The following is a 23,426-nucleotide window of genomic DNA, read 5'->3' as shown; positions in this document are numbered from 1 at the left end:
TCAATTTCCCACCAGTGGGTTGCAATCATCTTGTTGACTTTGAAGCTTTTTCTTGAAGATGGATATCGATGTGGATGGCTGGTAAAAGATAGTCCAGATCTCGCCAGCACCAGTAACCTCACTGGAATCTTCTATTTCAGTGGCAGATGGTATCTGATGGGATCTAGGAAACAAGTGTTAATTCACTGTAAGTGTTAAGGTGCTTGGGAAGCTGCTATTATTGGTATGTCTGCATCACTGCCACACTGGTAATGCTAGCAGGTTCCACTACATCAGTGACACCTTTTCTTTCTACCTGCTGCAGAGTTATGTAGGTTTTTGGAGTGTTTGTCGGGTCTTTCTTGAACAAATGAAAAGTTAGGCATTCTGTTGCTAGAACAGTTGGTACCCTAATGAAAGCAGTGGCATAAAGCTAAGTCATCTGTGCATACTATATTACTAATTGCCATTAATAGAAATTAATTTCCTTGTATATTTAACCCTGTTTGTGGTATGTAAATACAATATTCAACACTTATGATTTGTTGATAACTCACCTATCATTTCATTCAACGAGCGTCCATCTAGAGGACACAAAAATTACTTGGAATAAGTGTAGAGAAACACAGTAATAAAATTATGTTGGGTTTGATAGGCAAAAAAAAATTATACCGGTTAAGTGTCACACCATAATACAGATCTCCATTTTTGTGATTCTTTCTCGAACCTTTTTCAATATTTCAGTAAAAGAAAGTAAGCATTAACTAGCCTATCTCTAACTTTTTTTCCCAGTTCCCCCATCTGGGATGAGGTTTTAATTTTTTTCCCACAAAGTATTATCATGATTTGACCTCTTCCCACCAATGCTAGATGTCTGATTACATTTTCCTCTTTGCTCTGTAACATCGCTCAGTATGAGAAACCTTTTTATTCTTTAGAATACAAATCTCATCAAAACAAGACCAAAAGAGGTATTCTAGCAGCAAATGCTATCCAAACAGACTGGAAAGTTTAAAAAAAAAGTGCTTATTTAGTATCTTTTATGAGGATACAAATATGTAATTATAACTTGGTTTTGAATATGACCAATCTGACAGAAGGTAAATAAATTAAGTGTAGCACATTTAGTACAGAGCTGGGATGTCAGTTCTCCAGGGACAGTTTTGCTCTATACTCACCTCATGGTTATGTGGAGAAATATCTTTGCTATTATGGCTGTAACACTTAGGATGAGCAGTGCTGTGAGACTGTATATCGTCCACTCTGTAAAAGAGGGAGAGGAGCTCTCAGTACATTCATTTACTTCCAATTTTTACAGAATATTGCACAAAAGAAACACATGGGCTTCTGATGCTTTAGTGAAAAGCATAATTTGAAGATGCCTTAGACCTTTAAGCAGTTTCTGCAAAGACTGGCAGAAACTCTGTAACTCTCAGTTGGAATTGTTTTTTCCCATACAGGACTGCTCCCTGTAAAATTGAAAGTTGGGAAAATCCAAAGCATGTACCAATAACATTATCTAGCTAGTGTCTAGGAAAGAAATCAAAACTCATTCAGAGGAAAATTTAAAAGCAGACTAAACAACGCACTAGAATATATGCTACCAGTAGTAACTCTAGTGTTTGCAAGGAGATGGCCTAGTTTTGTATCAGTAATTATGCAGATAATCACTAAGTATGGGTGGGTTTTTTCCCTTTCTAGAGTCTACTGAGACAGGTGATCAGTATTTGTGGTCTGCTATTTTATTACATTACACTGAAGGCTCTTGGTCATTTTATTTTACATTTCAATTTAGTTCTGGTTGTACCAGCAAGTCAAGCAGGACTTAAAGAACCGCCTGATGCATTGTAACATTTGAACTATTTAAGAGATGGGGGCTTGAGGGGAGCTGATTTCTAAATTATTGGATCGCCTTTTTGGTTGGACTTCCCTTAATCTTGCAGTGCGAGGCTACAGCATGTCGAGATGGGAAAAGGGACGGCACTAGAATGTAACTGACATATTTAGCATACTGAACAGCCTTGCAAGGACCTTGAATTATTAGAACAACTGAATAAAGGCCATCACCTTCAGAAGCCTTGAAGCTCAAAGGAGCAGAAAAAGGAAGCACCCAATGCCCCTTCCTCAAAGCATTGACTGTTCGTGATGATTTTAACAGTATTTTCATAACTGCATAAAATCCAAGGGTGCAGGTTCATCTTAGGTCGGTATGCCCAAGCTAGCTGAACACTAGGCGTCTGAAATGTAGCTGTGGTAACTCAGGCACTAGCCTGGGCCTAGTGCCAGAGTATCTGCCCAGAATCTTGGGCATGTTCTGCAACCTGGTTAGTTTGGGTATATGCAGCTCATGTGCAGTCAAGTCCTTACGCTTCAGGTTTGGAATGCAGACAGCTTCAGGACTACAGAACTATTAGAGTGTCCACAGTGTAATCGAGGCCCAGCTTCAACGCTATGTAAAAGCAGATGCCCAGTGTAGTTTAAAGATAGGAGAGACCAATAATGATATTCACCAAGAGCGCATTTCCAGTCTTCAATTATTTACAACTCAACAATTTCCCGAAAGAAGTGATGTCTTGAAGGTGAGTTCTAAACACGATAGTTCTCAGTGGCATCTGCCCTGCACCCATTAACTTGCTTCATCCTTGTCTAGCCCTCTTTGTATTATTGCTGTAGCTTTTGTGAAGTGGGATAACTGGGATGTATTCGGCATTCAGGCTCTTCCAGACTCTACAAAAGCTTGCTCTTTTGTCAGCACCTTCTGCCATCTCTATGGTGCACACTGGTCACTAAAGCTGATTCTAGTAAGGAGGCTGCTCTGACTCACATCTTATTCTGATGTGCTTTCATTCTCAAGGACTTACCATCTTCACAATATTTCTAAGTGATTTATGCTGAGAAATTAGTTTTGAAAAGTAATGATAGCAGCACAGTTAGTGGTAATTAGACTAAATGAAAATTCATCTATTAGCAAGAGGTACTGTGGATCAGGTAATGTGGAGGAGGTGGCAAAGGAAATAGTGACTCTGGATTGTCCTTGGCAAAATGCTTTTCCTGTTTCCCCATTTTCTTGTAATATTACCAGGCATGGAGCTACTAGGATGACTTGGGCTGGTTGTGATGACATAAAGTATCTTTGATGATCGGGCTGCATTGATGCTGAGATTTGCTTGTTCATTTATCTTCTCTGAAAGGGTCTGATTCACTGGAATCTTGTTTTGATGCACATTGTCCTTCACAGCTGTAAACACAAGAGTATGATTACAATAACAATTTCTTAACAGGTGTAATTGGACTTTATTTTGTGCTTATAAAAAGATATGTGCGGCTCTCTGGATTACATAGAGAACTCAGATAATCAAATTATGTCTGATGCCAGAAAAAGCCTGTACTTCACAAAGTTGGGGTTCACAGAATTTTTCTGGAAGCCAATTGTTCATCATAACAGTAGGTACAACTCAAGGACTAAAATACTTTCTCCTGATGACTTTCGATATTAGGGGAATAGACTGTTGGAAAGAGCCAAGAGGAACCAAGATGCACATGGGCTACTGTTTTTTTGTTTTGTTTCAGCTTTGTCATTTTCCAATCAGTTTTGAAAGGCAGGTATGTATAGGATTGAATTTTTGAAAAATGTACATTTTGCTATTTATGACATAGCTGACCGGAGTGTTCCAAACTGAGAGAAACTTTAGCGAAGCTTTTGCCCACTGAGCAGTGGCAACAAGACAGATGAGACACCTGTAGGCATGAGAGTTAAAATATTTCCTCTTTTTTTTTTTTTTTTTGCCACTTCAGCAATCTCCTGTCTGAATTAAATGCTTTAACGGCTCACTGAAAGGTAGAAACAGCAAAGTTAGTCTTTTACCTCTATATCTGATAGCAAATCCCTGGGCTTGATTGATTTCATCTGAGAAAAAGTATAAAATGACAAAATCCAAAGAGATATTAAAGGTGTGGGGAGGCCGGTTCTTGCCATTAAAACGAGCTAGAACATGATAGGTATAGCCATCCAGCAATTCCACCATATCTGTAGCATCTTTGATTTCAAAAAGGGCAAAGCTGAAGTGGATTCGAGATGCTCCTGGAACTTGTATGGTCCAGTAACAGACTTTGCCTGTGCCGTATGTGTCAGGAAAATCTGGGGAATAGATCACAGCTGTAGCAGAAGTGTAATTCCCTCCACAGGCACCAATAAGGGCTGTGACAAGAAGAGGAGAGGGAGAAAAGTGAAAAAAAGAGGTTATACATTCATTATGCACAGCTTTAGCACTCTGTAGATTCTAATGTTCAAATGTAACTTGAAGGTACGGACTGGCTACCCCAGCAGGATGCACTCTCAGATTGGTATTCTTTACCTTCCACAGTACTAGGAGCACACCCATTATGTTGCGTTTGCTTGGGATACCGTCATTCTGTCTCATTATTCTGAGACCTCTGTATCAATCTTGAATACTGCAGCTATCCTTTGTCCATGCACCCTTTCCCGCATCCCTGAAGGAACAGGATGCAAGCTAAATCACTGATTCCAGGGACTTCTACTCCATCCCTATCAGGCAGGCGGACAAGTGTATTAGTGACCGTAACTCTCACTGTTGAATTACTGGAATTCCTTCACAGCCTTACAAATTGAAAAAACAAATCTTCATAGAATAGCTGAGGTTGGAAGGGATCCCTGGAGATTGTCTAGTCCAGCCCCCCTGCTCAAAGCAGGAGACATTGTTTAGTTGTGTTTTGAGTCTCCAAGGATGGAGGCTTCTCAACCTCTCTGGGCAACCTGTTCCAGTGTCACTCACACCATAAAAAAAAAGTTTTTCCTTATGTTTAAATGGGTTTTCCTGTATTTCAGTTTATGCCTGTTGCCTCTTGTCTATTCACTAGATAACACTGAGAGTCTGGCTTCATCTTTACACCCCTCCCATCAGTTATTTATACAAATTGAAAAGATTCCCCCTGAGCCTTCTTTTCTCAAGGCTAAACAATCGGAGATCTCTCAACCTCTCCTTGTATGAATGATGCTGTAATCCCTTAATCACCTTTGTGGCCACTTACATGTGCTTTTTAAGCAGCCTGTCTTTTGATTTTGTCTAATTAATGTTTGACCTTACCTTCACTAAGTAACTTGGAAAAGATCTTGTTATGAAGTCTAAAGAAAAACTTTTAATTTGTTGCTACCTTTTATATTCAAAACAAGTACACGCCCAGTGAACCTTTATATTCCTTGACAACTATCCAGATTCCCAGTGCAAACTTATTTACCAATGAATCCAGAGAGAAACTCAAATGCCAGCCAACTGACTTGATGCATATCTATATATACATAATTTTAAAATTTATTGTATATACCTATATATATGTATTTATAGATATCCCCTAAAGACACAATATTATATATATATATTATAAATAATAATGTATTCCATGACAAAACTGTTTGGATCAGAGTTATCACTCCCCCGTATCATAGGCTGAAGGACTGAAGAATCAAAGTAGAATTATTTTCTCTGAAAGCTTAATTAAAGCCCTGTAATACAGGCCTGTGAGAATGGAAATAAAGGAAGTGAAGTATTTTGAAGTGTCTCAGTTTTCACAGGCCTCTGAGAAAGAGCTTTAATAAATACAAATTAAAAGGGAGCTGGGGGAACAAGAACAAAAAGTAGCATCTGTCTGCCAGAACAATCATGTGAAAACATGTCTTTTTTTCTGGAGCAAGGCTTGATCGTAGCCTGAGCAAACCTCACACTTCAGTCCTGCGCTATAGAGGTCATATGAAAGAAGACTAGAAAGAATGTGAAAGACCCCACAGAGGTACTAAGCCTCATAGAGGAATTTGTGTTTGGCACTTACTCCATGCTAACAGGGCTGGTGATTTAATCTGATAGAATTGTTTGAATTGATAGAATTGAAATTTGCCACTGAGATACCAAACTTCCTCTTTGCAAACGGCTTATAGGTATTGTTACATTTGGCTATGCTGTTTGTAATTACTGAATCACAAGATGTTCTTCAAACCAGCAATATTAACTAAGAATGCCAATGACTAGTGCTCCACAGATGCCTAACAAAGTACAGCATTGCTCCATATGGAATGGAAATGCTTTATTTCCTTCTAGAGCTGGCAGAGTTCTGCGTTGTAGGTCTGAATGTTACAGCTTTAGGCCATGACAGTAGCACATAAACACGTAAGGTTAAGAGGCGGAGAGGGAGGAGAGGGGATGTGCATGCACGCGTGTGTACAGCAATTAGGGGTGAAGGTTCTCACAATACGACATCCTCTGGAAAAGAGGAATAAGGTGAGCAGGTGTTGCTCATCAGCAAAAGAAAATAGGTGGCAGTTACTAGGATGACCTCTCTCACCTGCCCATAGCTCTCTCCCTTGCTGTTTACCAGAAAAGACAGTGCAGGTCCTCAGGGTAACGTCTTGCTGAGCCCTCTGTCACTCCAGAAAAGGAAAGCTACAAAGGAGGTCTTTGCCCATCGAGGATTTGGGAGGCCAAGAGCAGAAGGAAACAGAGGATGCTGCAATGTGAAGCTACAAGCTGTCTCAACACTGAAAGCAACATGCAACTCCGGTGCTTCTTTTCATATCTTAGGGAGAATTTGGAAGTGAGCAGAGTGACTAATTGCTGTCTCAGCTGAAATGTCTTTCTGTCTTGCTAGCTGGGAATCAGATTTTTGGAGTAAGAAGATGAGAAGTTTGGTTGTGTGTTCGGGTGAAAAATTATGCTGCGTTTAGTTCCAGAGAGTTTGTAACTCCGCTTAAAAGGTAGCTTCTACATCAGAGGCAGTTGGATCCGAGAAGCAACAATATACCAGTGCTTACTGTGAACTTTTCCAGTACTCCCAGCTATACTGGGAGCTTGTACTACAGCCAGGCAGCTAGCTAGTCAGACCGTCAACTTGTGCAGTTACACAGCTGGCACTGGTACTGAGAAGAGCAGGAAGGAGGATTTCTATGTATAAGAAATCATGTAATCAGCAATGGTCATAATAGCAACCTGTTTATACTTTGTGGTACACTCCTTCCCTGTCCCAATTCTACTACACTGCTTTTGTATTGTGTTAGCTGGGTTATAGCAAGCCTCCTCTGGTTTAATAAAAAACCACAAGTTGGTGTAGATTGACATTTTATTTGAGGTGCCTCACGTAATCATGCATCTACTCTCTGGTAAGATGAGTTCTGAAAGAGTCTTTCGGTGACATGCTGTTTGTGATAGCTGAGTTAGTACCATTTGTGGGGAAGCAAGAAGCAATCTCTGGAGCATGAGTCAGTTGCCTGAGCAGGCATCACTTCTTGGAACAGCTAGTTCACATTATTAATGGATCTGGATTTTATGCAGAAATGGAAAGCAGCTTTATTTTATACTGAATGTAGGTGTTTTGCTGTTTTGTGTGCAACAGTTCTCATTGCATTTAAACCCTTTTCCCTAATTTACTGAACATTTGAGGCCTCTCCTTTGGGAAAAACTGAGCCTGTTTCAATACTTACTGTCAAAAAGAATGACTCTGCCATCCCCACCGCAAGGCTGAGTATGGTCTCCAAAGCAAACACTGTTGCATTCTGTACTGGCTGCTTCCCCGTATCTCCAGTAGTCAGGATTATTTCCACAGAAACAAGCATAACCTGATTCCATGCCTGCAAACTTTGACAACAAAGATGCATAAGGAAGGGAGGGATAATACTTAAAGGAGTGACAGCAGGAGGTTGTATGAGCAAGAAAGCTGGCAGCAGAATATATGTGTTTTGGAGAAGTATGATTAGTCAGAGGTCCCACCACAAACTGTTTTTGTTTGAGCTGTCAGGATACTACTTAAGACTAGTGAGAAAGATGGAATGGAGGGCAATGATGGCACCCTATCACTCATAACTGCAGTAAGCAAGCATACTTTCTCCTGGCATCCTGGTGTTATTAATTGGTCATTTGCCCAGATTGCTCTGGATGCAGAGAGAGGGCTAGGTCCCCTGGAGTGGAAGAGAGATCTTAGACCTCCTAAAGGTGAAAAAAAAAAGGGGGGGGAGAAATAAGATAGAGAGCTCTAGGCATATGGCCATCTTTTGTCTTTGAAAACATTTTGTAAATGTATGTCAAAAAAAATCACCTTAAATTGTTGACTTCGGCAGGAACTGATGCATGTTTGGATAGTAAGTTTATTGGAGGTCTCACTGGTGCCAGTCAGAGGTGGTGGCTCTCCATGGTCCTTGTAACACCCTAGATTCCCCGGCACTGGCAAAAATAACAAACAGTCATTCTAAAGGTGTGCCTGGAAACACCCAAGACACAGACTACTCCATGCACTGTCTGGTTACTAAGCAGCTCTCTGTATGTTCTTGTCTTGATTTCACAGTATGGGAAATGCTACTCTATGCTAGATGCTTGTCATATTTTCCAAACATACCCAGGGATAAATGACAGGTGGTGAAATAGCATCATATCTTCTTAGCAATATACCTGCAATACTCTGTAGTTGGTTTCTGTAAGCTGCAGTAATACAGACAAGAGAAATACCCGACTCATTTCTCCTGATAGAGACCAAAAAAAAAAAAAAGGCATTAAGTGGGTTCAGAGGTTTTGTGGGTTTTTTTGACCATGATCATGCATATTCTAACAATGTAAATTAAACAATGTGATTTCTGTCTGATCTTCAAAACAATGAAGTTTTAGACATTTTCTAAACAGGATATTTGAGGAAGGGAACCTGAACTCGTTTAGGATGGAGTTTGGCAAGTTTTATGGGAGGCACTTACATTCTTATATACTTACACAGGGGGATTTCCTAATATTTAAACCTCATAATTCTGATATGAATTCAAAGTCTATTTTATGGTATGTACAAAGACATTCAAAGTAAGCAATATTACTTTTTTAAAGAAACATCTATTTCTATTGTATTAATACAACATTTCAAGGCTCCTTGGTCACTATGGGAGGTCAGAAAGATTTTTCCACCTTCAGTGCATAATTTGTCCTCTGTTTTTGTTTTGTTTTCTTTTTGCACTTTTCATCAAAGCACTGGAATTTAGCCATGACTACCAGAGAGAGGATGTGAGGTACAGATAATTTTTATCCCTGTGCCAGATTGTCAAGGATTATCTTTTGTCTGCCTGACCTCCACAGCTCTGTATAACGTGATGCAGTCGGAGAACTGTATGAGTTTTACTTAGTTATTTCAGTACCCAGTAAACTCTGAACTCTCTTTTGTTAACATCTTGTGGTACAGCACTGTTTCAGGTTTTTGACTTATGAGTAGTTTTTTTTTTTTTGGGGGGGGGGGGAAGGGCTGGGTTTGGGGTTTTGCAGCCTCTAATGCCTGACAGCATGTGGATTAGCTGTTTTGGCACTCCTTTTGAACTAGCCATCTCTTGTACAGGTGACCCTTTTCTCTATCAGATAACCTGTGTGTTAGTAAACCACTTTTATATTATTGTACTTTCACATAAATACAGTAAGAATGCAATGATGCTTTTTGGATTGAGCAGTCGTCTTGTACATTAGTCCTGAAAGTACCTCTTCACTAGATTCTGGAAGGCCCATTTCTGGGATTTCTTATGCATGTCCATGTGCAACAGTCATTGAAATAATGCCTTGAATTCAGAACTTCTATTTGTCTAATTCTAACAAAGATGGTCTCAACCCTATTCTTTTGCAATATTATATACTGACCTTGTAAACTGGTGTCAGCTTACCGTTAAAATCTAAATCATCCTGACATCTGGAACAGTTAACAGGGCTGTCTGAGCACTTGCTCCCAGACTTAGGCTATGTTGCCTAAGGCAGCTTCCTCATTTTGAGGAAGAGGGTTAGCATTTCTATTAGTGACCAGCAAATATACTGGCATGTATATGATTATACTCTTAAGGACTATGATTGTAATATTCTAAAGCAGAATTAATGAAGTCGGGAAGAAAATTCAAGTATGTATATTTTTTGAATAATTAGATAATATTGCTTCAAATATTGTTCATAAAATAATCTTGTTTCCTAAGAATGATACCATTTTAACTATAAATGCTTGCATGGAGTTATGGCTTTGATGTGCCCTGCAGCAACATGCGTATAAGTACTGAGACTTCAAGTTACAGCCTGATTTAACATACCTTTGGAAATCCCCATTTGCAGCCCCACCCCAGCTGAGCACAGCTGGGCAGATAACTCTCAGAGAGCTCAGGGTTTCGTACAGTGCATGATTTCACTGCCCTGAAAAAGCTGCCTAGTTGACCAACCTAGCTTATTTTCCTAGGAGACCTGGGATTTCCAAATACTGTATTTATATATATATATATGTGTGTGTGTGTGTGTATATATATATATATATTTTTTTTTTTTTTAAGTAGCTTTATTGGTGAGACCCTTCAGCCTCTCCAGAGGTTTGGTACATCAATATGTTCCATGCTAAGAAACCAGATTGAGTAATTTGAAAACTTCTTACATTTTGTAACTAAATCAAGTGTACCATTTGGGTACATCCTAAAGCTAATTAGTCTCATTGGTGTCCCAGCAGTGTTTTAACTGCCTTGTATCTAGCAAACAAAATTAGTGTCACGTGACTCGGAATAAACAGGAGAAGTATCAATGTAGCCCAACAGTGAACAGCAATTTCCATGCCAGTGCCCAGCTCTTCAAATGACATTGATATCAAAGCAACAAACTGCATGAGCCCAAGGATAAAAGCTAAAAGCACTTCAGTAGTCCCACATCAAATATATGCTTAAATGCTCTCCTGAACTGGGACAACACACACACACACAAAAAAGACACCTGTACCTGCATATATGATTTCTGATATGCCAATTCTTCCAGCTGATGGGCTGGTCCTAAACCTGAGACACCTCTCTGTTGCTGCTGAGGGGTAATCAGAGCATATAGTATAAGCATAATAGTATAGGGGAGATCATTTGTAATCTCAGTTGCAGAAAACCTAATTGGCAAACACTGCTTTTATATCAGATCCACAGTGATGTGTGCCTGCAGCCCAGAAAGCCAACCATACCCTGGGCTGCATCAAAAGAAGCATGACCAGCAGGTCAAGGGATGTGATTCTTCCCCCTCTACTATGCTCTCATGAGACCCCACCTGCAGTACTGTGTTCAGCTCTGGGGGCCCCAATAGAAGAAGGACATGGACCTGTTGGAGCGGGTCCAGAGGAGACCACAAAAATGCTCAGAGGGCTGGAGCACCTCTCCTATGAAGACAGGCTGAGAGTGTGGGGGTTGTTCAGCCTGGAGAAGAGAAGGCTCTGGGGAGACCTTATAGCAGCCTTCCAGTACCTGAATGGGCCTACAGGAAAGCTGGGGAAGGACTTTATACAAGGGCATGTAGTGATAGGACAAGGGGTAATAGCTTTAAACTGAAAGAGGGTAGATTTAGATTAGATACAAGGAAGAAATTCTGCACTCTGAGGGTGATGAGACACTGGAGCAGGTTGCCCAGAGTAGTTGTTGATGCCCCATCCCTGGTAGTGTTCAAGGCCAGGCTGGATGGGGCTTTGAGCAACCTAGTCTATTGGAAGGTGTCCCTGATCATGGCAGGGTGGTTGGAACTAGATGATCTTTAAGGTCCCTTCCACCCCAAACCATTCTGTGATTCTATGATCACAAATTACTGCTTTTTCAACAACATTTTTAGTATATTAGAATAATATGCTCCTCATTCATACTGTATTAAACTGAATCAGGATGTATGCATAGGGAGCCACTCAACATAAATCTAAAACAAGACAGTGTACATCATGTATGTGGAGCAGCTCTACCGAAAAGGACCTGGAGGTCCTGATAGGGAGCTGAACATGAGCCAGGACCGGGCCGGGCAGCAAAGGCAGCCAACAGGCCTGTAATAATATAAAAATAGCCAGAGATCAAGGGAAGTGATTGTTCCTCTACTCAGCACTTGTTAGGACCACATCAAGACTGCTATGTCCAGTTTTGGGCCCACCTGTGCAAGAAAGGCACTGACTGACTGGAGCACGTTCAGCAGAGAGCCAAGATGCTCAGAGGGCTGGAGCACTCACCCTGTGAGAAGAGGCTGAGGGACTGGGGCTTGTCCAGCCTGCAGAAGAGGCGGCTTCGGGGGCACCCCCTAGCAGCTTTGCAATACCTACATGGAGGTTGTCACAACAATGGAGCCAGGATCTTCACAGTGATGCATTTTGGGCAAGGAGGTAAGGAGCTTAAATTGAAACATGAGATGTTCAGATTGGATAGAAGGACAATCTTTCCACCGTGCTGGCAGTCAAGCACGGGAACAAGGGTCCAGAGAGGGAGTGCATTCTGCATCCCTGGAGGTTGTCATGGTCTGACTGGATAAACTTGGTCTGATCTGACAAACTGAATAGCTCGGTCTGATCTGAGAGCTGGCCCTGCTTCGAGCAGGAGGTTGGACTAGATGACGGCCTGAGGTCCCTTCCAACTGAGGGTATCCTACAACCCTATGTGTATGTATAAAACTATATCTATCTATATATATAAAAAGCAATGAAGAATCAAAAGTATTTCTAGATAGGTAGTGACTGTTTTGTTACTCTCACCTTTAAAAATTTTCAACATAATCTTTTGCCTTAATTTGCTCTTAATGTTTAGCCTACTAAAGCAGCTTGACAAAAATTAGGTAGTCAATGTTCTGTGATTACTGTTCATGCTAATCAGCGATGTCTTACTGTTATATTGTCTTCACCCATTTGTATCTATTTGTTCTCTTGTGCTTAAAAGGCCACCTCTTTTGTGCAAGCATGCTATTTTTCTTTTAAGCAGCAGCTGGCATAACAAGGTCCTGGTAAACACCAGAGCTTCTGCTATTACATATTAAGGCACATGTATTAACACATGGAGATAATCCTTTTGAGCTCAAAACCATGTTTCAGCTATGCTCATCTAGCTGTCTTTCAAGAGCTTCCTAGCTTTTTGCAACGGTACTATGCAGCAGTACACTGTCTCAAATTGCAGGCGCTACTCTCTTTGTTCTTGTGTTAAAATATACATACGGGCAATCTTACAGAGTGATCAGTACAGCTCTGCATAACTTACCTGGCTCTGCCATTTAACACCTCATCAGTATTTCAGTAATAAATTTATTACATGACATACTTGCACACAGGAACTATGATTTCAGTAATGAGATCTTTTTACGGTAAGAGTCACGCAGGCCATTAACATGGAGATGCAATTAAGTGGGACAGCAAGCCTTTCTTTGGCCTTTTGGAAACGTAAGTTGTTATTTCCTTTTGAATTTCAACCTAACATCATTAACAAAGAGACCAAAAGAGTCAGGAATAGCTGCAACATTGCAAACAAACTATCTAAAGTATTCAGTTCTGAATTCTCCATGTGAGATGCACATGCTCTCTCAGGACTCAGTGCTGCCGCCTTGACTTTTATTTTGTTTATGTCCATTCCAGTCTGCAAAGCAGACAAGCCATTAAGAAGACAAGAGGAAGAAAAAGAAAGACTAAGCTCCTACTGGCGTAACTACCACTGTCGTCTTTGATTATGCCCATCCATCCTCATCTAACATTGCTAAATCCTGTACAGCGTGTTTACACATGCAGAATGCTAGAACACATTTCTGAATGAAACATTCAGTGTTATGGATAAATACTAGTGAACAAGACACATGATATAATCATGTGAAATCATCATCATAATGAAGAATTCTTAACTGTAGATTCTTAATTATTTTTACAGTGAATCATTGCATGCAAATCTCTCTAGGCAATCAAGACACTTCATGTTGTTGGCATTGTAGTGGTACTATGTGGGTATAGTTTATAGGTAAATTATGCCCCAGATAGTCTTTTCTAGTAGTAAATATAATGATGGAAAAGCAGCTTACATAAGACAATTTTTTTACTTCTCTAAAGATTTCAAATAGGATTTCTTTCCACAATTGCTTTCTTGCTCCATCACAAAACCAATTTTGTATTATGCACTTCACAAGTCGGTTTTGATGGTCCTATGATTTAGCATCATACTTACTGAAAACAGAAAATCTGGTAAAGAATAGAAGTTGTTTTTTTTTTTTTTACTTACACAGCTTCATAAACCATGAGGTTTGTATTAAGACTTGGATGGGCTTGCAATGTACAGTTTGTTCTAAATTGCTGCAATTCCTTTTTCTAGTATCCAGTTTCACTGCAATGCTTGAAGCAGCTGCTACTGGTCAAAAGGACATTTTGTAAATGTAAGTCTGGATTATCTGTGCAAGTAAGTGTCCAAGTTTAAATCCTCTGCTCCCCACCACAGAGAAAATGAGTGAGGCTGGTTTTAAAAGGATCCTTTGTGTAGAACAAATGGAGTGGAGAGAATTTGCCTTTCAGCTTTTTTACTAGTTCCATATCCAGAGAATTTGTTAACATCTGTGGTCTTTAAAGAAAATGCAAATTCTTTCATTTTAGACCAAGATGAATTTCTTAATTAGGAGGGTCATGTTTCCTAAATAGGACCTGGTATATTAGAAAAATAAGAGTAAGGCATCCTCTGAACAATGAGTATCAGAGTGTTGAATGATTTTGTGTTATTTAAATTAAACTGCTTATTCTGTATTTAAGTCTAGTTAAAAGTCACCCAACTTAAGGTCACACTTCTTATGTATTTGTTTGCCTAGCTTGAAGATATGAATCACTTGCTCACATTCATAAAAAAAGAAAACTGGACAAATTAAAAAAATCACTTTAGATCCATTTTTCTTTGTTTGGTTTTGTTTTCTTAACTTCAAGTAAGAAAACAAAACCAACAAACCAAAGTTCTGTTGCTCAAAAGTATGCCTACATAAGGACAACTGCTCTGATGCCTAACAGTATACACATAAGTTATCCCTTAGACATAGAGACTACTTGCACAGATGAAGTTAGGAAAACAAGTAAAGGCATGATTAGACTTAATAAAATGCGTAGCTATGGTTGCTCGTTAACATGCAAAACTGGAATATCTTTTTAATCTTTTTTTAATATTTTAAGGATAGTTTCTCCTGGAGGATTCAGGAATGAAAATTTTGGACCATGTTGACACGAATTGTGACAAAACCTCCACATTTTGGACAAGGTAAATAATATTACACATTAAAAATATTAAATACTACAAGGAAGCTTCAGGTGAATAGTTTGTGAATTATCATTTAAAAACAATCAAACAAAGTCCAGTTTGTAGTTTCACAGCAATGCTAAGTATATGCACCTGCAAGGAATAGAATCCAGTAATTCTGAGATGAGATGAAAAGGATAGCAATAGAGGAACTATTCAGTGAGCTTGTCATTAACTCTAGAGATCCATTTAAAATATTGCTTAGTCTGCAAATAAAATAAGTTGATTGGCCTTATCCTAGTTTCTGTCTGAAAATCTCTACCCACTGTTGTATAACTGCCAGTGTTCAACAGAGATGCGGGTCTAAAAAATTGCATGGTGCTCTTACTTCGGCAGGATGGAATCTCACAGTATTTCCAATATATTCCATCCTCATGCTCTGCAATGTAGCACCATGGGCTTACATCTCCATCAGGGTTCCTGAAAGAGAAAAATAGAGAGAGTGAATGAAAATTCATCAAATATTTTCAAAAACCACATAAAAATGAATCTTATCAAGCTTCAGTTTCGTCACAATTTTTACTCTAATACCTATTGAATATTTAACCTGTTGGACTTACATACCAAGAAAAATGCAGAAGTGGTCAGGAAGTTCAAATAACTTTGGTTACTACAGTACACAGAAAGCATAAAATGCTAGTAATGTCTAAAACGTAACTTCTTTTTCCTCCAAGTCTAAAAGGTGCAGAGCTATTTCTGGACAGTATTGAGTGAGAGGAAGATTTTCAGCCCCACATCCTGCGTACAGGTTCCTTAGACTTCTAAACTTGATTTTTGCCTTGGTACAAAATAGCCTGGACTCCAACTTTCTGTATGTAGGATGACAAAAAAAATATTTATCTGATAAAGTCTTCTGGGAAAGACTGAGGTCTTTCTTCCCCTTCAGTAAAGCTGCATAAATCTGTTCCAGTGATCTGATCTATTGATGGATGAGATAATTCCTTATGTGCCCATGATTATTCTTTGCTGTTGCATAGCATCATTTACAAATGCATACCTAATTAGTCCTTAGGTTATTTAAATTATTTTCTATGTACACCTTGAAAAACTATTCACATTGCAAAGATCAGTTTTAAAGAATAAATTGTTATTTTGGACAGTCAGGTTGAAATATGACCTTTTCTTGTAACTAGGGCTAACTGCACTCTTTTTATTATGTACTTTGGCATGAACTCTATTAAGGAGACACCCCCCTTACACTGAAGTGTCAGTTCAGCTGCATGTTGTCATTTGGGCATATTAACAACTCTTTGTGGGAGATCCAATTTTAGAATTTCTGGGGATTTTTTTTTTTGTCAGGTAACAGAATGCTGAAGACAACTGGTGAGTGAATTTGGCTTAGCTGACTAAAATGCTGCTAGTTATGCTTTCAAACAGACTAGTAAAAGTAGTGGATGAAGAAAAGCCTAAGACTAGTGTGCTAGGAATTTAGGTGTAATGGCAGAGCTTCCAGTGGTTAAAGAAAGTAGAAGCCTAAGATCAAGGAAATCTTGCACTTGAAATAACACAATTTTCATTGTTTTCACAGTTACAGGCAATTTTTGAGTTACACCTGCATGACAGAAATCAGATGTCTGTAATAGAATCATGGTAATGGCACTCCACATATAAATGCCTTAAAATACAAGGAAATTGCAGAGAAATGTTATGAATGTCTTCAGAAATCTTTGCCTTGAACCTCAGAAGTGCATACAGTTAGAAAACAATTCAGCATCTTTCAAAATCGTCAAAAACTTCAGTCTGCATAATTTTATTATGGCTGAAGTGAGGTTTAGTGGAACATTATGAGGCATTTCCATCTTAACAGGGTGTCTTGCAGTAAACAAAGTATTCCAAGTAAGGACCACCCATGGAGAGATAACATGCTTCTGATTAATGCTTTAAGTGTAAAATTAGATTATTCAAATGTTGTCCCTGAAATTGAGCCTCAAAGCAACGTATTACGCCTTTTAAAAAGCCTTGTGAGATATGTGTAGCCTCAGAGAAGGGAAGATCAACTTGTTCATTGTCACCAAGCAAATGAATGGCACAGAAGAGAGCTAAACCAGCTGTATCTTCACTCACAAGGTCTCGACAAGATTTGCATGCTAAAGATACATTTTGACACTCTTGAAACAGTGACTTTCCAAGTTTTTTTTCAACAGTATGTGAAGTTAAAAAGCGTTTGTTAGTTAGGATCATCATTCCATACACCTGTGAGAATATTCCTGGGCTAAGCATAAGGAAGGAAACGGCTAACCTTCCAGTCAAACTCCATCTCAAAGAGGATAATCTAACACCTAGCAGACTGAGGTTAAAAAGCTCTGTTTGGTGATCAAGTAATTTCTCAGGCTTACATACTAGATTATAGGCTACTTGCTCCTTGTAGCACCAAATTCTCATTTGCTAAGTAAAGTGAGACTCTAGTAAGGATTATTTGAATACCTGGATAAACATTCAGTTTGTTATGCACATTTTTGCATAGCTTGTACATGTTTTGCTTTGTACTAACCTAAGTATTAGCCAGAGATGACTGCCAAAAGCAAGACCCTGTAGATACAGTCTACTTAGGATATTGCCACACAGCAACAATCAAAATTACTTTCTTCATTCTGCTATTTGCATCAGAGATAATTCAGGGGTTGCTAGCCTTATTAGCAGTATTATCCGTATTAGTAGGCACACTGAGAGACACAGCTCTCTACATGAGAATCATTATGCATTTGGTGGTGTTGGACTGAGGAAGGCTGTGAAGTTGGTGTGAAATGTTTTTGATGGAAAGACAGTCCTTCCAGTGCCCACATACTGATCTGATACTAGACAGCTTGATGGGTTTTTTTGGTTTCCAGGCCATTTTCTGAAGAGAATGCCCAACTTCTATGGAGTTTCTCTTGTAGGTGGTGTATTTTTCTTTGCTCCTGTACGATGCTGAACTGATTCAAAAGAGAGTAATTTCAGAACTTGGCAATAATGCTTTCTCCTTCTATGGCTGAAAACACAGTCTACTGGTGCAATACATTGAACAGTGTTATTTTGAAGCACTGCTGCAGCCACTGGAAAAGACCCTGAGTAAGTATTTTTCCTCCCTGTTTTTCACCGATGTTCTTCAATGAGAAATATCCTCCCAAATCATCAAATACGCTGGAAATGCCACTGACTCCTTTCATCAACGTGCTCATCTGTCTGCTGCGTGTTACAAGACCTCTCTTCTGTGCTTTCTTACTTACTCTCAATTAGCTGGCTGTCTCTGTCTCTGTCATATTTTCTTGAATGTCTATTTCTGATTAAATATGGGAAAGTTCTTGGATCAAGAACCAGGACCCTATGTCCATGACATAGCAATTGCGCTGAACTGCATATTAACTTTGCCTTGTTTATCCTGATTTGTATTGCTTATAGTGAAATGATTTCAACATGAAGGTGGCAAGTGTATAAGCTCTACCCTACAAAGCCTATAACCTGCTAAGTAAAAGCATCTTCCAGGAGAACTGAGGTGTGGTTTGAACCTTCTCAGAAAGAAGCCATTAGAGGTCTTCTTGCTATGCCCCAGGTAACTCAATTCTTAGTCTCTTGGTTTAAACGTCTCTGTCCCCAGTGAGTAAGAGACACTACTCAACTTTGTATGCATCCTAGATGAGCTGATAATTATCACTGTTTAAGAAATGTATCTATCAGGTTATTCCCCACCTATTTCCATAGCAAGTATAGATAGGCATAAAAACTTAGCTGGTCAGTCCTGCAAAGGCAAGCAGTGCATCTAACTTCCTGATGCACAACAGCAGGAAGTGAAGCGTTGCAGGCTGAAAAAAAGCCTGCAGAGCCTAAACATCTCTGAACTGAGGTTCTTATTTGGCTCCTAAATTCCGAAGTTCTTATTTAAGTTTCATTCTCAGGTCTATCCATAGTTATGCAGGACTTCTCTAGAAGGCAAGGAAATGAAAGTGGATCTGCTAGGGCGTGAGCTGGTATTGTAACCACTGACAGTTGAGCTTCCAAATTCAAATAACAGCTCTAAGTCACTGAACAGCTTATGCTCATGGAGAATTTTTAGTGACTACATAACTTTCATTAACACAAAACTTGGAAACATAGTGTATAACAGACCCAGGCTTGTGGGTGAGGATAAAAACCATAACGTTCCAGAGACTCCTACAGACATTCACTGGTACTTCTGTATTTCTGACCCGGATCAATTTTTTTATCATCTCCACCTTTTCATTTAAGTAATCTCTAGTCTTTCTCCATCATGCCAAATTATAGATTGCATATATGATATTGACTTTGCGTGAGAGCTGGGTTGAAACGGTTATTCTACTAATCGTGCTTGTAGATCCAGGGTACTGATTACAGGATGAAACAAAACCTGTTAGATATCCGTGGTTCTGACATTCTTCACTGTATGACAGGAAGTTTCCTAATTTTGTGTCAACTGTTTAAAGTAACACTGGTTATATAGGCAATGTTAGTAGCAATAAGATATTTCTTACCTGCAGTAGTTATGCTCTCCAAGCCCTCCCTCCCCATTGGGATATTTCAAAGTATTATAAGGATGCTCAAAGGTCTCGTTCCAAAAAAGACAAGGTTTCCCTGCATATTGGGAGGTCTGGTTCTGAGTGCCACGATAGTCAGCCCCATTTGCTGTGTAACATTCTGGGAAGAAATGGAAATGGAAAAAGAGAAAGAATGCATGTAGGTTTAGTGTTTGGTTGTTCTTCCGTCACCCTCCATCCCATCCCCAAGAGACCACATTTCCTTTCACAAACATGTTTCCTGCATTGTTTAGGCAACTAAAGATGCTGTCTGGGACTTAAGTTTTCTCTCAAAGTCAAACATCTATTGAAGAGATTATGATTTTATTACTTTACTAGACAATGGATAAGATAGATAGGTCTGAAGAGCAGTTAATACAATTAACATGCATTTTCTGAATACGCACACTACATTTTTTACTCTCCCGGTGTTTTACTCATTAGGATGAGTCTGTAACTTGTTCATTTTCCAAAAATTAAATTACATTATGTTATCAGTTGGCCACTTATCAGCATACTACCCAAATTCATGCCAGTTTAACTAAAGTTGTGAATATCTGTACTACATAAAGTGAAAGATTTTGTAGGCATGGATCTTGCAAACATTTACATCCTGATTTAGAAAAATTCTTAGGCATTTTTTTCTCTCGCCTGAATTGCCTTAGAAAGGGACCTCCTTCATCAGAGTATAATCACGATACTGTGATTTGCTACTAAGGCATTTATGCTTTCAGAATAAAACTTACAGGTCAGTATTCTTCTGCCTTGCTCATATTTTCTCCCATTTTTGTTTGTTTTCCTAGCTTCCTAATACTCAGCAAGTTAGAAATCAAAGTAGAGAATGGCTTATCTAGTCATTAAATACACTATCCTCTTAGCTGAACTACAAATCTCATGCTGCCTGGCTTTGCTGTGTCTTATTAGAATCACAGAATCATTTGGTTGGAAAAGACCTTTAAGATCATTAAGTCCAACCGTTAACCTAACACTGCCAAGTCCACCACTAAACCATGTCCCTAAGCACCACATCTACATGTCTTTTATATACCGCCAGGGATGGATACTCAACCCTTTCCCTATGCAGCCCCTTCCAGTGCTTGACAACCCTTTCGGGGAAGAAATTTTCCCTAATATCCAATTTAAACCTTCCCTGGTGCAACGTGAGGCCATTTCCTCTTGTCCTATCACTTGTCACTCGGGAGAAGAGACCAACACCCACCTTGATACAACCTTCTGTCAGGTAGCTGTAGGGAGCAATAAGGTCTCCCCTCAGACTCCTCTTCTCCAGGCTGAACACCCCCAAGCTCCCCCAGCCACTCCCCAGCAGCCTGGGGCCCTGATACAAGCCAGGATGCTGGTGGCCCTCTTGGCCACCTGGGCACCCTGCTGGCTCATATTCAGCCGCCTGTCGACCAACACCCCCTGATCCCTCTCTGCCAAGCAGCTCTCCAGCCACTCATCACCGTGCCTGTAGCATCGCGTGGGGTTGTTGTGACCCAAGTGCAGGACCCGGCCCTCAGCCTTGTTGAACTTCATACAATTGGCCATCGACCCAGCCTGTCCAGATCCCTCTGTAGAGCCTTCCTACCCTCAAGCAGATCAACGCTTCCACCCAGTTTAGTGTCATCTGCAAACTTGCTGAGGGTGCACTTGATCCCCTCGTCCAGATCATTGATAAAGGTGTTAAACAGAACTGGCCCCAACACTGAGCCCTGGGGAACACTGCTTGTGACCGGCCTCCGATTGGATTTAACTCCATTTGCCACCACCCTTTGGGCCTGGCCATCCAGCCAGTTTTTCACCCAGCGAAGAGTACGCCTGTCCAGGCCACGGGCAGCCAGTTTCTGAAGCAGAATGCTGTGGGAAATGGTGTCAGAGGCTTTACTGAGGTCCAGGTACCCTACATCCCCAGCCTTTCCCTTGTCCACTAAGTGGGTCACCTTGTCGTAGGAGGAGATCAGGTTAGTCAAGCAGGACCAGCCTTTCATAAACCCTTGTTGGCTGGGCCTGATCACCTGGTTCTCCCATACGTGCTGTGTGATGGCACTCAAGATGATCTGCTCCATGACCTTCCCTGGCACCGAGGTCAGACCGACAGGCCTGTAGTTCCCCAGATCCTCCCTCCAGCCCTTCTTGTAGATGGGCATCATATTTGCCAACCTCCAGTCAACTGGGACCTCCCCAGTTAGCTAGGACTGCTGATAAATGACAGCTCCCTCAGTCCCCTTGGGTGGATCCCATCCGGCCCCATAGACCAGTGTGTGTCTAAGTGCTCTAGCAGCTCGCTATCCATTTCCCCTTGGATTATGCAGGCTTCATTCTGCTCCCTGTCCCTGTCTTCCAGCTCAGGGGGCTGGGTACCCCGAGAACAACTCGTCTTACTATTAAAGACTGAGGCAAAGAAGAACTCAGCCTTTTCCTCATCCTTTGTCACTATGTTTCCTGCCTCATCCAATAAAGGAGGGAGATTCTCCTTAGCCTTCCTCTCATTAATGTATTTACAGTAACATTTTTTAATTGTCTTTTATGGCAGTAGCCAGGTTAAGTTCTAGTTGGGCTTTGGGCCTTCTAATTTTCTTCCTGCATAACCTCACGACATCTTTGTAGTCCTCCTGAGTTTCCTGCCCCTTCTTCCAAAGGCCATAAACTCTCCTTTCCAGCCAAAGGTCTCTGTTCAGCCAGGCCATTAATGACATCTTCTGATCAAATAAATATTCATATGCACGAACAATTTTACCTCTACTAAAAATGCAAAACTTTTTTGATTAAATTATGCACTGTGAGGGTGACAGAGCATGTGAACAGTTTGCCCAGAGAGTCTGTGGAATCTGTCCTTGGAGATATTTAAAAGCCATCTGGACATGATCCTGGGCAACCTGCTTCCAGTGACCGTGCTTGAGCAGTGGGGTTGAACAAGATGACCTCTGGAGGTCACTTCCAACCTCAACCATTCTGTGATCATCTTCCAGAAATAGTCATTATAATTAGCGTACCATAAATAACCCTAAAATGTCGTGGTTTAAGCCCGGCCAGCAACTAAACACCGCACAGCTACTCACTCACTCCCCCCACAATGGGATGGGGGAGAGAATCAGAAGAGTAAAAGTGAGAAAGCTTGTGGGTTGAGATAAAGACAGTTCAATAGGTAAAGCAAAAGCTGCCCGCGCAAGCGAAGCGAGACAAAGCAAGGAACTCTTCCCTCCTTCCCATTGGCAGGTGGGTGCTCAGCCATCTCCAGGAAAGCAGGGCTCCATCACGTGTAACAGCTACTTGGGAAGACAAACACTGCAACTCCGAACATCCCCCCCCCTTCCCTCTTCCCCCAGCTTATATACTGAGCATGATGTCATGGAATAGCCCTTGGGCCAGTTGGGGTCGGCTTTCCTGGCTGTGCCCCCTCCCAGCTTCTTGTGCCCCTGGCAGAACTGAGAGCTGAGAAGTCCTTGGCCAGTCTAAGCACTACCCAGCAACAACTAAAACATCAACATTCTTCCAGTACTAAATCCAAAACACAGCATGATGCAAACCACTATGAAGAAAATCAATTCTATCCTAGCTGAAACCAGGATATTTTTATAATTAATACTTGGTAACATTTATCATTCATGCATTTATTTTAAAATAGTATTAAAATACAACGGTCCATGACAGAATTAAAACTGCTGTGAACACTTCTTTGTCCTGAGTAGCATTATTGGGGAAAGTCAGGAATGCTTCCTACTAACTGCAAGATGCGCAACCTTCTGCTTTATCTGATAGTATTCTCTGCAGAAACCGTGTAAGCTGCCCTGAGGGAAAGGGAGAGTGCTCTGAAGTGGAGTATGCTGATTCCATGAGGTGTACTTTACAAAACAAGGCTAGAAAGACATGTG

At 40.4% G+C, this 23,426-nt stretch overlaps 1 protein-coding gene across 1 annotated transcript; it reads right to left on the bottom strand.

The window, feature by feature from the left end:
- On the bottom strand, positions 1-22,153 carry KREMEN1 (kringle containing transmembrane protein 1). The gene is given in 10 exon segments (XM_035890305.1): positions 1-163; positions 1,158-1,242; positions 3,059-3,217; positions 3,845-4,177; positions 7,466-7,619; positions 8,077-8,201; positions 15,375-15,466; positions 19,513-19,733; positions 19,735-19,777; positions 22,149-22,153. Coding segments are annotated over 10 exon segments (1,380 nt in total).
- Positions 22,154-23,426: the final 1,273 nt, after the last annotated feature.

This window comes from Egretta garzetta, unplaced genomic scaffold (assembly GCF_000687185.1).
Source record: "Egretta garzetta isolate BGI_Z169 unplaced genomic scaffold, ASM68718v1 scaffold73, whole genome shotgun sequence".
NCBI classification, from domain to species: domain Eukaryota; kingdom Metazoa; phylum Chordata; class Aves; order Pelecaniformes; family Ardeidae; genus Egretta; species Egretta garzetta.
Note: the sequence above shows the minus strand (reverse complement) of the source record. Positions and strands in the feature narration are given on the sequence as shown.